General features: G+C 42.3%; 1 protein-coding gene across 4 annotated transcripts in view; it reads left to right on the top strand.

The window, feature by feature from the left end:
• Nucleotides 1–15283, top strand: part of UBR1 (ubiquitin protein ligase E3 component n-recognin 1) — a 149748-nt gene that overhangs the window by 91752 nt on the left and 42713 nt on the right. For all 4 annotated transcript variants that reach the window (XM_073348599.2, XM_073348601.2, XM_073348598.2 and 1 more), the window contains exons 31-34: nt 9323–9416; nt 11935–12087; nt 12519–12616; nt 14318–14411. In XM_073348599.2, coding sequence (XP_073204700.1) covers nt 9323–9416; nt 11935–12087; nt 12519–12616; nt 14318–14411 — 439 coding nt within the window. The remainder of the gene's footprint in view (nt 1–9322; nt 9417–11934; nt 12088–12518; nt 12617–14317; nt 14412–15283) is intronic.

Consider the following 15283-nt stretch of genomic DNA (forward strand, 5'->3'; position numbering starts at 1 on the left):
TCTAAGAGGGATGCAGCTCAGGGATCCCCCACTGTCGGCAGCAGCTGGTCGGCTGCAGGGCCCCCAGTGTCACAGAGATCATTGGATGTCACGGATTCCACAGATGTCACATAATCTTAGCCTTAGTGATACCCAATGACTGAAATGAGCGAGGGCATCCCACCAACAGTCTGGCTACTGGGGCAGTGGCAGATGCAGCTACAGTGACCATTCTGGAATTCCTGGGTTTTTCAGCCAGTCCAGGGTCCACACTCGAGGAGGTCCTACTCGGTTGCATTGGAGTCAAGAGCTCTCGCATCACCTACCTTGGAGCAGGGACCAGTCCTCAATCCTGAGCCCTGTACTGAAGTGCAAGACCCGGCATCACAGGACCTAGCTGGTGCAGAGGATGAGGAAGAAGGCTCCTTACTGGTAAAGGCATCCCCTTCCTCCTCTCCTGACAAGGCAGTGGTGGGAACAAGTATAGTACCTTCCCAGGATGACTACAAGGCACACTGGGAGCGCCTCAGGAGGGTAGCCCAGAACCTGGGTATCCATGCCTTGGTGGACATCTTAGTGGCTTCAGGGCCATTGTGGGTGGCTCTGCCTTTGAACTATGCCCTTTTGGACCCCATGAAGGCCTTTTGGCAGATGCGTGCATCCCTCCAACCTACTGCAAAGAGGATGAAGAAAAAGTATTCTGTTCCTCCTAAGGGGTATGAATTTATGTCCACTGATTTCTCTCTCCCGCCACCCCGGGCTCAGTTGTTTGAGCGGCAAATGAGCAGGAGCAGCAAGGGTTGGCTCCCAAGGCCTAAGATGCCAAAAAAATAGACCTTTTTGACAGGAAGGTGTAGTCAACTGGTAGTCTCCAGTTCAGGATAGCAAACCAGCAAATGCTCCTAAGCTGTTATGATTTCAACTCCTTTTGCAATGGCAAAATTCAAGGAGCTTTTGCCGCAGGAGTCCAGGGGTGAGTTCTCTGACTTAGCTGAAGAGGGGAGATTGGTGGCAAGAGCATCCCTTCAGGCAGCTTTGGACATGGCAGTTTCTGCAGCCTGATCCATGGCTTCAGCTGTGGTCATGTGGTCATGAGAGGACATATACTTCAGTCCTCGGGGTTACCCTATGGCTTGCAGCAGACTGTGCAGTACCTTCCATTTGAAGGCAAGTCGCTCTTTTCAGAGCAAATAGACTCAAAGCTGCATAATCTGAAAGACAAGAAGAACCACCCTGAAATCACATATACCGGCTCCCTCCCGGAAGCACTATAAGCTCCAACTGACAACCCGCTTCTACTCGCCACAGCGCAGACAAGACTATAGCAGGAGAAGGAGTAGAGGCTATAAGAGGAGGCTTCTGTCCCGGTGCCAGGCCTCCCCGCCAAGACACAGTGTGGTCTAACAGGCCTCTTGATGGGATGCTCAAGGGCGACATACCAGGACAAATGTGTGGATCCAGTTTCCCCTATATTTGTGGTCCAGTTATCCCACTTCTGTCGGGCATGGGCCCACATTGCCTCAGATCACTGGGTGCTATGCATGATAGAACTGGTATACACCCTTCAATTCAGTTGTTCTCCCCCTTCCCACTCTCCCTCCTTGTCCCTCTTCAGGGACCCTGCTCACGAGCAACTTCTGGTCCAGGTGGTGTGGTTGCTCCTCAGGGTTGGAACCATGGAAGAGGTTACATTGGAGCTAAGGGTCCAGGAGTTCTACTTCCTAATTTCAGTATCCAACAGGGATCTCAGACAGATCCTGGACCTGCAAAACCTCAACAGATTCATGAAGAAACTGAAGTTCCACATGGTCTCCTGGGCCCCCATTATCCCTTCTCTGGATCCAGGGGATTGATATGCTGCCCCAACTTGAAGGATGCGTATTTTCATATTGCGATCTTTCGGGGACACACAGTTCCTATGATTCGTTGTGAACCACATGCACTACCAATTTACTGTGCTCCCATTTGGCTGTCAGTGGCCACTCAGGTGTTCGTGAAGCACATGACAGTTGTTGCAGCCTTCTTGAGAAGACAAGGGGTTCAGGTCTGCACTTACGTCAACTACTGGCTGATCAAAGGTCAGTCCAAGGGCCAGGTGGAAGCAAATGTGTAGTTAATACAGTCAACTTTCCAGGATCTGGTGCTGTCAAGGTTCCTTCCCCACTCTGAACTTTAGGGTACAGATGTGGAGACCTTCATGAAAGACCCCCTAAGCTTATTCTTACCAGCTTAGGTTAAAAACTTCCCCAACGTACAAACTTTGCCTTGTCCTTGAACCATATGCTGCCACCACCAAGCTTTTTAAACAAAGAACAGGAAGAGCCCACTTGGAGACATCTTCCCCCAAAATGTCCCCCAAGCCCTACACCCCCTTTCCTGGGGAAGTCTTGATAAGAATCCTCACCAATATGTACAGGTGAACACAGACCCAAACCCTTGGATCTTAAGAACAATGTTAAAAGAAGAATTTTAATTAAAGAAAAGGTATAAGAATCACCTCTGTAAAATCAGGATGGTAAATACCTTACAGGATAATCAGGTTCAAAACATAGAGAATCCCTCTAGGCAAAGCCTTAAGTTAAAAAAAGACACAAAAACAGGAATATACATTCCATCCAGCACATCTTATTTTACCAGCCATTAAAAGGAAATCTAACTCATGTTCTAGCTAGATTATTTACTAATTTAACAGGAGTTGTAAGGCTGCATTCCTGATCTGTTCCTGGCAAAAGCATCACACAGACAGACGAACCCTTTGTGTCAAACCCCCGCCCCCCTTCCAGATTTGAAAGTATCTTGTCCCCTCATTGGTCATTTTGTGTCAGGTGCCAGCGAGGTTATCTTAGCTTCTTAACCCTTTACAGGTGAAAGGGTTTTGCCTCTGGCCAGGAGGGATTTTACAGCACTGTATGCAGAAAGGTGGTTACCCTTCCCTTTATTTTTATGACAGGGGCTATCAATAAACATGCAGAAATCCACCCTTCCCAGGTTCAAAGAATATAATTTGTTGGGGCGATCCTTAACTCAACCTAGGCCAGAGCTTTTCTTCCAGAAAACCAATTCAGAACTCTGGGGGGTCCTCAAAGAGAGCCTGAGGAATCACCCCATGACCACAGCAAGGAACTGCTTAAAGCTTCTGGGGCATATGGCATCACATAAGACTATGGCTCGGATCTCTCCAGGCTTGGTTAGCGTCTGTTTCAGCACCAAGCCGACACGATCTGGACAGGGTGGTCTCACTTCCCCCATGGGTGATTTTCATCTTCCTTTGGTGGCTAGACTCCTGGACAGTATGTGCAGGAGTCCCATTCTCGAGACCCCAACTGTCAATGTGTCTTGTTACAGATGCAGCAGTGATGGTAAAAGGGGCTCAATTGGGGATGCTCAGGGCCTCTGGTCCAGGGAAGAGCTGTTGTTACACATCAATATGAGGGAACTGAGGGCGTGCACCTAGCCTGCCAGGCATTCCAACCCCAATCGGAGGGCAACTGCATGTCGATCCTTACAGACGACACGACAGCAATGTTTTACATAAACAGACAGGGCAGAGCACACTCCTTTCCCCTGTGCCAGGAAGCTCTTTGGTTGTGGGAATTCTGCATAGCCCACTGAATCCACCTCAAAGCCTCCTACCTCCCAGTGTCTTAGAATGAGTTAGCGGATCATCTCAGCAGATCCTTTTCCAAGTGGTCCATTCATCGAGATGTTTTGAGCACCATTTTCCAGAAGTGGGGCACTCTCCAGGTAGACTTGTTGACAGTGGTGCACAACAAGAAGTGTCTTCAGTTCTGCTCCTTCCTAGGCCACAGCACGGGGTCACTAGTAAACACATTTCTCCTCCCTTGGACGGACCATCTCTTCTATGCATTCCCTCCCATCGTTCTTATACACAAGGCCCTGCAGAAGGTCAGAAGGGGCAGGATGTGCCTTATCCTGGTAGCCCTGGCCTGACCACGTCAGCACTGGTTCACCACCCTCCTCGATCTCTGTGGACACGCAATCAGTCTGCCCCCATTTCCAGACCTGATCTCTCAGGACCTTGACCATCTACGTCATCTGAGCCTTGAGTCTCCATCTCATGGCATGGAAGCTCATGGCTGAACCCCACACAACAGGCATGCTTTGGACCTGTTTGTAAGGTGCTTTTAGGGAGCAGGAAACAGTCCATTGGAGTAACTTACCTGGCAAAGTGGAAGAGATTCTCAATCTGGTCAGCACAAGTGTGTTTTGTGTACTCAGTCAACATTGCCTTTCATTCTGGATTACCTACTACACTTGAAACTGTCAGACTTAACAGTAAAAAGAAAAGGAGTACATGTGGCACCTTAGAGACTTGTGGCACCTGTTGTGTGGTGTGTGGTTGCTGGTGACTATTTGCTTCAGGTTGGGGGGGCTGTCTGTAAGCTATCAAGCATTCTTACAACTACAATACCCACCTGCTGAAGTGAAGAAACAGATTGACAGAGCCAGAAGAGTACTCGGAATTTCACCTACTACAGGACAGGCCCAACAAAGAAAATAACAGAATGCCACTAGCCATCACCTTCAGCCCCCAACTAAAACCTCTCCAACACATCATCAAGGATCTATAACCTATCCTGAAGGACGACCCATCACTCTCACAGATCTTGGGAGACAGGCCAGTCCTTGCTTACAGACAGCTCCCCAACCTGAAGCAAATAGTCACCAGCAACCACACACCACTCAACAGAACCACTAACCCAGGAACTTATCCTTGCAACAAAGCCTGTTGCCAACTGTGTCCACATATCTATTCGGGGACACCATCATAGGGCCTAATCACATCGGGGACACTATCAGAGGCTCGTTCACCTGCACACCCACCAATGTGATATATGCCATCATGTGCCTGCAATGCCCCTCTGCCATGTACATTGGTCAAACTGGACAGTCTCTACGTAAAAGAATAAATGGACACAAATCAGACGTCAAGAATTATAACATTCAAAAACCAGTTGGAAAACACTTCAATCTCTTTGGTCACTCGATTACAGATATAAAAGTTGCAATTCTTCAACAAAAAAACTTCAAAACCAGACTCCAACGAGAGGCTGCTGAATTGGAATTAATTTGCAAACTGGATACAATTAACTTAGGCTTGAATAGAGACTGGGAGTGGATGTGTCATTACACAAAGTAAAACTATTTCCCTATGTTTATTCCCCCCCTCCACACCCCACTGTTCCTCAGACGTTCTTGTCAACTGCTGGAAATGGCCCACCTTGATTATCACTACAAAAGGTTCCGCCCCGCCCTCTCCTGCTGGTAATAGCTCACCTTAAGTGATCATTCTCTTGTTACAGTGTGTATGGTAACACCCATTGTTTCATGTTCTCTATGTATATAAATCTCCCCACTGTATTTTCCACTGAATGCATCCAATGAAGTGAGCTGTAGCTCACGAAAGCTTATGCTCAAATAAATTTGTTAGTCTCTAAGGTGCCACAAGTACTCCTTTTCTTTTTTCGAATACAGACTTACACAGCTGCTACTCTGAAACCAGACTTAACAGTACCATGTATTAGGTTTTACCTAGCTGCAATCTTGGCCTTTCACCTGTGGGTGAATGGCTGGTTGATCTTCTTGAACCCAATCTGTGGTCGTTTTCTTAAGGGTTGAAACAGCTATACCCCCAGGTACACAACCCACTCCCTCCCTGGGACCTCAACTTGCTGCTGGCAAGGCTAACAGGTACCCCATTCAAACTGCTGGCAAGGTGCTCTTTGCTCTACCTGTCCTGGAAGGTGGCCTTCCTGGTCCATTAGTTCTTCCAGAAAGCCATCTGAGCTCTTACTTCAGAACTACCATACACTGTAGTCTTCAAGAACAAGATGCACACCCGACCTTCCTGCCAAAATTGATCTCACAATTCCATAGTAACCAGGATATCTTCCTACAAGTCTTCTACTCGAAACCACATGCTAACAGGGAGGAACAGAGACTCCAAGCATGTGCTAGCATTTTACACAGAAAAGACTAAACCCTTTCCGAAATCCACTCAGCTCTTCGTAGCCATTGCAGACAGAATGAAAGACTGTCCAGTCTTGGACCAGAAAATCTCATTGCAGATCACTTCCTGTATCCGCACATACTACGACCTTGGGAAGGTCACGGCTCCTCCCCTGACAGACTATTTTACAAGAGCTCAGGCATCATCGGAGGTGTTTGTGGTGCAAGTTCCCATTCAGGACATCTGTAGGGCAGCAACGTGGTAGTCAGTCCACACTTTTGCGTCCCATTACACCAGGGTTTTTCAACCTTTTTCTTTCTGAGGCCAACCTAACATGCTATAAAATCTCCACAGCCCACTTGTGCAACAATAACTGGTTTTCTGCATAAAGACCAGGGCTGGCATTGGGGGATAGCAAGCAGAGCAATTGTGTGAGGCCCCACGCCACAGGATGGCCCTGCAAAGCTACATTGCACAGGCTTTGGCTTTAGCCCTGGGTTGTGCGGCTCAGGGCCCTGGGTTTCAGCTTCATGCAGTGGGGCTCCGGCTGTCTGCCTTGGGCCCAACTGAGTCTAACAAAAGAATGGCCATACTGGGTCAGACCAAAGGTCCATCCAGCCCAGTATTCTGTCTACCGACAGTGGCCAATACCAGGTGCCCCAGAGGGAGTGAACCTAACAGGTAATGATCTAGTGATCTCTGTCTTGCCATCCGTCTCCACCCTCTGACAAACAGAGGCTAGGGATGCCATTCCTTACCCCTCCTGACTAATAGCCATTAATGGACTCAACCTCCATGAATTTATCCAGTTCTCTTTTAAACCCTGTTATGGTCCTAGCCTTCACAACCTCCTCAGGCAAGGAGTTCCACAGGTTGACTGTGCTGAGTGAAGAAAAACTTCCTTTTATTTGTTTTAAACCTGCTACCCATTAATTTCATTTGGTGGCCCCCAGTTCTTATATTATGGGAACAAGTAAATAACTTTTCCTTATTCACTTTCTCCACACCACTCATGATTTTATATACCTCTATCATATCCCCCCTTAGTCTCCTCTTTTCCAAGCTGAAAAGTCTTAGCCTCTTTAATCTCTCCTCATATGGAACCCGTTCCAAACCCCTAATCATTTTAGTTGCCCTTTTCTGAACCTTTTCTAATGCCAGTATATCTTTTTTGAGATGAGGGGACCACATCTGTACGCAGTATTCAAGATGTGGGTGTACCATGGATTTATATAAGGGCAATGAGGTATTCTCTGTCCTAGTCTCTATCCCTTTTTTAATGATCCCTAACATCCCATTTGCTTTTTTTACTGCCGCTGCACACTGCATAGACATCCTCAGAGAACGATGCACGATGACTCCAAGATCTTTCTCCTGATTAGTTGTAGCTAAGTTAGCCCCCATCATATTGTATGTATAATTGGGGTTATTTTTTCCAGTGTGTATTACTTTACATTTATCCACATTCAATTTCATTTGCCATTTTGTTGCTCAGTCACTTAGTTTTGTGAGATCTTTTTGAAGTTCTTCACAGTTTGCTTTTGTCTTAACTATCTTGAGCAGTTTAGTGTCGTCTGCAAACTTTGCCACCTCACTGTTTACCCCTTTCTCCGGATCATTTATGAATAGGTTGAATAGGATTGGTCCTAGGACTGACCCTTGGGGAAGACCACTAGTTACCCCTCTCCATTCTGAAAATTTACCATTTATTCCTACCCTTTGTTCCCCGTCTTTTAACCAGTTCTCGGTCCATGAAAGGATTTTCCCTCTTATCCCATGACGACTTAATTTACGTAAGAGCCTTTGGTGAGGGACCTTGTCAAAAGCTTTCTGGAAATCTAAGTACACTATGTCCACTGGATCCCCTTGTCCACATGTTTTGTTGACCCTCTCAAAGAACTCTAATAGATTAGTAAGACATGATCTCCCTTTACAGAAACCATGTTGACTTTTGAGCAACAATTTATGCTTTTCTATGTGTCTGACAATTTTATTCTTTACTATTGTTTCAGCTAATTTGCCTGGTACTGATGTTAGACTTACCGGTCTGTAATTACCACAATCACCTCTAGAGCCCTTCTTAAATATTGGCGTTACAATAGCTATCTTCCAGTCATGGGTACAGTAGCTGATTTAAAGGACAGGTTACAAACCATAGTTAATAACTCAATGTGAAACTGCAGAACTCTTTCAGAACTCCTGGGTGAGTGCCATCTGGTCCCGGTGACTTGTTACTGTTAAGTTGCTCAATTAATTCCAAAACCACCTCTAGTGTCACTTCAATCTGTGACAATTCCTCAGATTGTCACCTACAAAAGACGGTTCAGGTTTGGGAATCTCACTAACATCCTCAGCTGTGAAGACTGAAGCAAAGAATTCATTTAGTTTCTCTGCGATGACTTTATTATCTTTAAGTGCTCCTTTTGTATCTCGATTCACCAGGGGCTCCACTGGTTGCTTGTTTAGCAAGCTTCCTGCTTCTGATGTACTTAAAAAAACATTTTCTTATTACCTTTTGAGTTTTTGGCTAGCTGTTCTTCAAACTCCTTTTTGGCTTTTCTTATTACATTTTTACATTTAATTTGGCAGTGTTTATGCTCCTTTCTATTTACCTCACTAGGATTTGACTTCCACTTTTTAAAAGATGCCTTTTTATCTCACACGGCTTCTTTTACATGGTTGTTAGGGCACGGTGGCTCTTTTTTCAGTCTAATGCTGGCCCTGCTTGGCGGACCCCCTGAAACCTGCTCTAGGCCCCCTAGGGTGCCCTGGAACCCTGGTTGTAAACCACTGCATTACACCATCACCCAACAAGCCAGAGACAAATGCGGGTTTCGGCTGAGTGGTGCTGCAGTCAGCATGCCAATGAACTCTGAACCTTCCACTGGCCCAACTGCTTGGTAGTCACCTACTGTTGAAAGTGTAGGTGATCATTAGGAGAATCTTCTGTTGCTGACCTCAGTCAGCAAATCACCTCCATCACCAGATACTGGAGCAAAGAGAGTACAGCTGAAATCCCTGGCAGATAAAGTGATTGAACACACTGATGCCTTTTTCCAAAAGATAATTCAACAGAGAAGGATTTCATTTATTGACTGACCATTGATTTCAGATTTCTTTTTTTTTTTTCCTTTGGTAATTTCACATTAAGCTAGGACTGGATAGAACAAGGGGTGGAACTGTAGCAGCATAGTTATGCTTGTGCTCCCCTGTCAGGGCATTGTTGTGAAGAAGTTTGCAAAATCAGATTTCTAAATTGAATGTGCTTACTGTGGATAAATGAAAACTTAAAGGGGTTTTTGTCTGAATTGACCAAATGTGTACTAATATTCTTTTAATTTTTTTTGCCGCCCCCCCCCCCAATCTTTCCAGATACATTAGATCCTCTTTTCATGGATCCAGATTTGTCATGTGGAACCCATACAGGAAGCTGTGGTCATGTAATGCATGCAGCCTGCTGGCAGAAGTAAGAGGATATCTTTGCAATACTGTTTCATGTTTTATCTCAGATTGGTGTCTTAAGTATCTAAGAGTATACCAACAATCTCAGATTGGTGTCTTAAGTATCTAAGAGTATATCAACACAGCAATACAAAATATTGAAGTTCAAATAAGAAGTAAGCCAGTCCAAGTACTCAACCAGAGAAAAATCAAAGAAATCTGGTACAAGAGCCATATCAAAAATCAACAGAAGGCAGTACCAAAAGGAGCCAAGTCTCCATTGGCCTAAAGAATAGTCTAAGTGGGGTAAAACTGGTCAAGAGCAAGAAGCCACCTCTCATAGATGGGACCTGCATCATGCCCTTACGGTATGCAACAAGGGACACTGATAAACGTCCAGGAGAGAGTTACGCAGTGAATGATCTTCGACCATGTATGCATGTCACTAGACCAGGGCTGACTACACTTAAGGACCAAAGCAGGCCTTCCCCAACCAATCATAACTGTCAAGTGACTGCAATTGCCTCTGGACAGAAATACTTAAGGACTTGACTACGAAGGGCTTTTTGTCTACTAGTGCTTTTATATCACAATGAGTGACATGTTGGTTAGAAAGAGAGACAAATAAATATTGACAAAAAGCCTTAGATTGGTTTAAGCTGTGAAAAGTAAAGTTAGACATTTCTTCACAGTGAGATATCAGAAAGATATGAAGAGCAGGATCAACCTATTATAAGTTACTTTGTGATATCACATGATACAGACACTATCTTGGAGGCTTTTTGATTTTTATATTTGTATGTGTCAGTTGGCTATAGTCTAGTTATACTTTCAGTGCTTATTATCTATTTTTAACATATGTTTTTATGGTAAATATCAACATAAAACAAATAAGCACCCTAAAAATCATACAGAAAAATGTTTCTTGAGTATTCTACATGAATGACTTCTACTCTTGGTAGATCCTATCCACATACATCTAAATAGAACTACATTGAAACCCGGTTTCCATGCCCTTGTAAAGAAAAATCTAACTTACTCTGTGAGTAGATAGGATTAAAAGAAATGGACAGAAGACTCTCTTCTCTTATACTAGATTTTGCAGAAGGTTTGAGTATAATCTTTTGTTCATTACATAACTGATATGTTAATGTTTCAGTTTTACTCAAAAGAATGCCTGCCACTTACATTTTAAAGGAAAATATATACACACACAGCAGACAAAATACTGCAAAACATACTTTGTCTAACAGACTGTTTGGAATGAATGGAATACCTATGTAACTTCTATTTTACATTTATTGCAGCTCTTCTGCCTGTTATATTGTATAATTTGGAAATATAAAACGTGTTTTGATTTTTGTAGAGTTTCATAAACATTTTGTATGTGTAGACCATTTTTTCAGATATCTTTGTCATCTTTCTTTTGTTAGATTTGCTTGCCTTTTCCTTCATTGCTCTTAAAATATTATCATTTAATTAGAAGATTTTAGTTTAAATTTAGACCTAAAGTTAGACAGACAAATACGTATATAAGCTGCTTGTGTGTCTGGTTTTCACATATGTGCTGATTTTAGATGCTCAACTTTGAGCAAACAGATTTGAAAATTGGTTTTCTTCTCTACTAATGGAGGTATCCAGGCCATCGAGACCTTGGGTGAAATCTGCGTGCTTACTGCATGGATAGGGAAAATTAACAATGAAACCTGGAAAAGATCACTCTTATTACACCAACTCCTATTTTAATAGACTGTCTCAAAGTATTCCCATACATATTGAAAAGTAATCTGCTCCCACCTTTTATTGGGAAAACTATCTCAATTAAACTGATTTTCTTTCCTTTGACCACATATTTAATGTGGGTTTCATTGTGGTTTTTTGTTTTTAAATTTACTTATACCACAGTTCTATGTATCCAAGGTGAATTTTCTGTAAGGATGTCTTTGAAATGTAAATTATCCCCTTCCATTTTACTTCAGCAAAAACAAGGATATATTTTTATATCTGGTGGTGAGACTGGATCCTCACAACAGATTAGTCACTTATGGACATTCATCCATGAAATGCTATTAGCTGTTGTTAAAATAGCATTTATAGGATATTTATGTATTTACCTTTGCTGTGGCTTAACTTTAAATTTATAATCTAGGAATATAATGTGTGTATGCTTGAGGTGCTTTAGGATGTAACATTAGTTTAAAATGTTGGGGGCGGGTAGGTAGCAAATTTCAGTATTGCTTGAGTGTAAATATATTAAATAAAATACACACTTATATGGAGGTTAAAAGTAGGGAAATCTCTCTGCTGTTCTTGCCTGGAAAGTGCTCTGAAATTACCTGGTTCACATATCTGTTCAAAGATTTAATTTTGTTTTGGTGTCCAAGCATGTGCAACATCTATGTATTAGTTGTGTAGCAGAAGAGGAGTCTGGTTGTTGGCATAGAAAAGTACACACCAGATATACCATTTTGCCATTTGAATTCTTATTTCTGTGTTGCACAGAGGCCATTTTCCTTGCTAGATTTTTCTTTTCAATGTTGCAGGTACTTTGAAGCCATGCAACTGAATTCTCGACAGCGTCTTCATGTTGAACAGATTTTTGACTTGGAGAATGGAGAATACCTTTGCCCGCTCTGCAAGTCTCTGTGCAACACTGTGATTCCCATTATTCCTTTGCAGACTCAGAAGATAAACAGGTGAACTCCAGGGACAGTCTTATTTCATGATTCTAAGAATAAAAGCTGTCTAGTGCTTGTAGGGGAGTCAACCTCTGATGGAAAATTTTGAATAATCTTTCCAACTGCTATATAGGGCTATTTAAATCCTTATTGATCACCCACCCTGTTGTCTGTCCTGGAATCCAAAATCTATTCTTGGAAAAAATTTCTAATACCATGGACCACTTAGGTTTCTTACCAATGAGAAAGTATTTCTAGTACTTAATACAAATTCTAAAGTTTAGTTAATGTTTGCTTAGGGTACCTAAATACTTGTGTAAATGCTAACTGTGAACTTGTTCTTTTTCACAGAGATGTACTATATGTTTTTCAAAGATTAGGCTTCAGGTCATCAGGTCACTGTTTACCTATGTTTTAACATAAGCACTGCTTTTTATTTCTATTCTCAGTGAGGATGCAGAGGCAGTAGCTCAAGTTCTGTCCCTGGCTAGGTGGTTGGAGATTGTCATGGCCAGGATATTGGGGTACAGTCTGAAAAACACTAAAGGTTTGTTATCTTAGCTTTTGTACTTTACACGAAGATCATTTCCAGAAAAATACCCTTTGAATTTTTCATTATAGTAAGAAAATTCGAATCTTTTTATTTAGAACAGAAAGTATTCTGATTCTAGAACAATCAGCTGGTGTTTTACGTACAGAGTTCGCTGCGTGATTCTTCAGTCATGTAGTCTCACTATAAGGAAATACATAAGAAATTTAAAGTATTTGTATACTTTTCCTTTGTGAATGGAGGATTCAAACACATTGTACGCTCTCTTCTTGTCTCTGAAGGCCTCTGTTCCAAAAAATGGTGATCCAGGGAAAAATTTTCAAAAGTGCTTAAGTGATATAGGAGCCCAAGGGCTTGTCTACACTTGAAATGCTACAGCTGCACTGCCGCAGATGCCCTGCTATAGTGCTTCAGAGTAGACGTTACCTACACTGATAGGGGGAGTTCTCTCATGGGTGTAAGTAGTCCACCTCCCTGAGAGGTGGTAGGTAGTTAGATGGAATTCTGTGGTCAAACTAACGCTGTCTACATTGGAGATTACGTCAGTTTACCTACCTCTTTCAGAGGTGTGGATTTTTTGTATCCCTGAGCAACACAGTCAAGCCATTTTAATTTTCTGGTATAAACCAGGAATCTTACAGGGGATTTAGGTTCCTAAGTCATTTCATACTTTTGAGAACTTTACCCTTAAGCTTTAAAAATAGCTCTAAATAAATGAGCAACTACATTAAATCTTTGAACAAGTTTATTAAAGTGGCTGATTACTTTTTAAGGGAAAAATGTCATTATTCAGCCAAAAAAAACCCGATCATTTTCAGTTAATTTTCTAGGCGGTGCTAATCTGAACAACACTTCTGTCAGTCTTATTGTGCAACTGTCATGCATAAGTTGTCAGTAATATACAACAAACTGTTTTTAGATACATTCATTTCTTATGGGGGTACTTTTTCAAAGTACCCTTAAATCAGTGACCTTTTTTGACACAGCCATGTGTCCGCATTAGTTAACTGAAGCATAAGAAGAGAGCACCAATACTGTGCTATTAGCTGTAGTCATGGATGCCTGCTAGCTATCTCAAAAACATTCAAGGAGATGATGGTCTAGGTCTTTAAAAGCAGCACTCCAATGAAGGGCATCTTTGGGTTACTCTCTTGCAGTGTGAGGTACGTTTCCATTTATTTCCAGATATTTATGCTCATGACATTTCCAGGAATTTAATAACTCCTTTCCCTGACCCCTTGGAAGACCGTAAAACGTGCACTTGGCAGGATCAGCAGGAACACAGCCCAAAGACCCTATTAGGCTTTTTTGGATTAAAATATTTCATTGAGAATTATATAAAAATGAAGAAGGGAATTTTAAAATAAAAGGCCAAAAATAAATCTATCTATTAATATTGCAGGAAAGCATCAATATGCTTAGTTATAGAATATTGACACATTCCAGGGATTCATACTTAGCAGGAAAATTCTCTTTGGCTGTTTCTCTCACTGTCTGCTTACCAGCCAAGCACTGCTTTTGTGTCTCAAATTTCTGAGAACAGAAGAAAATGCTATTTAGGGAGGTGGATTAGAACACAGATTAGCTGGTGAGAAAGCAGTGGTCTGTTACAATTTCAAAAGCAATTTAAAAGAAAAAGGAAGTCTGTGTATGTTACCGCAGTTGTGTTTAATGTGATCTAATTTTTTTTTCTGGAAGGAGAGAAGCAAAATACTCCATCTTTAATCAGCAAAGGAATGGGAGACTTTACTTCAGAATTCCATTCCATCCTTAGTTTTGGAGTTCAGCCTTCGTAAGTGTTGCCAATAGTTTGTATTTGCTGGAGGAATCTGAAAGTTCTATGTTCTGTGTTTTTTAAAATGATTTAGATGTGTCTCAAGATTTTGGAACTTGCCTTCAATCTTTTTATTAAAAAAAGATGTGCGTTTGTTCTGAGCACAGAACTGGGAGCCAAGAACTTCCTGACTTGTAACTGCAGCTTTGCCGCTGACTCCATGTGCATTTAACCACTCTGTGCCTTAGTTTCCTCAGGCATCATGTTTCTCTGTTTTGTAAGAATTAATGTTTTTAAAGTACTTCATTGATAAAGTTGTTTGTTACAGATTTACTGTGGGGAATAAGATTGGGATGTCTAATATTGTACGGAAAAGAAAATTGCCCCTTGGGATAGAGAGATTGAATAGACAGATCCTTTGGCTTTGGATCTCTTTACAGTATGCCTTGGTCTTTTCCGTCTCCTCCAGATACTGCTCCAGCTAACCTGCCCACTGTACTTCTACTGCCCACAGCATGCTGAATAGGGTGGTAGTTCTTCACCCCTTGTGTTCTCTGCTATCCATGCTTAGTGTGGTTATACTCTGAAAAATGTAAAAAATTGCATCGGTAGCTCTTTACTTCTGTTATGTTGTTCCATATCAGAATTGCTTCAAGCACAAATAAAAGCTTTTTTCCCCAATTGCTGCTGCAGCAAATGTATTCTGGTCAAAAAGCTAAATTGGGTTCTTTGTCCGGCTCAGGCATCAGGAAGAAATATTCTGTTTGGAACTTAGTTAAACATTCTGATATTGATGTGTGAGCCAGAATAGAGTCCAGTTCATTGTGTCATAGCTGTGTTAGTTGAGCAGGAATTGGCACTTATACTTCGAACACACACAAAGCAGATCT

Source organism: Lepidochelys kempii, chromosome 6, assembly GCF_965140285.1.
Source record: "Lepidochelys kempii isolate rLepKem1 chromosome 6, rLepKem1.hap1, whole genome shotgun sequence".
In the NCBI taxonomy this organism is placed as follows: domain Eukaryota; kingdom Metazoa; phylum Chordata; order Testudines; family Cheloniidae; genus Lepidochelys; species Lepidochelys kempii.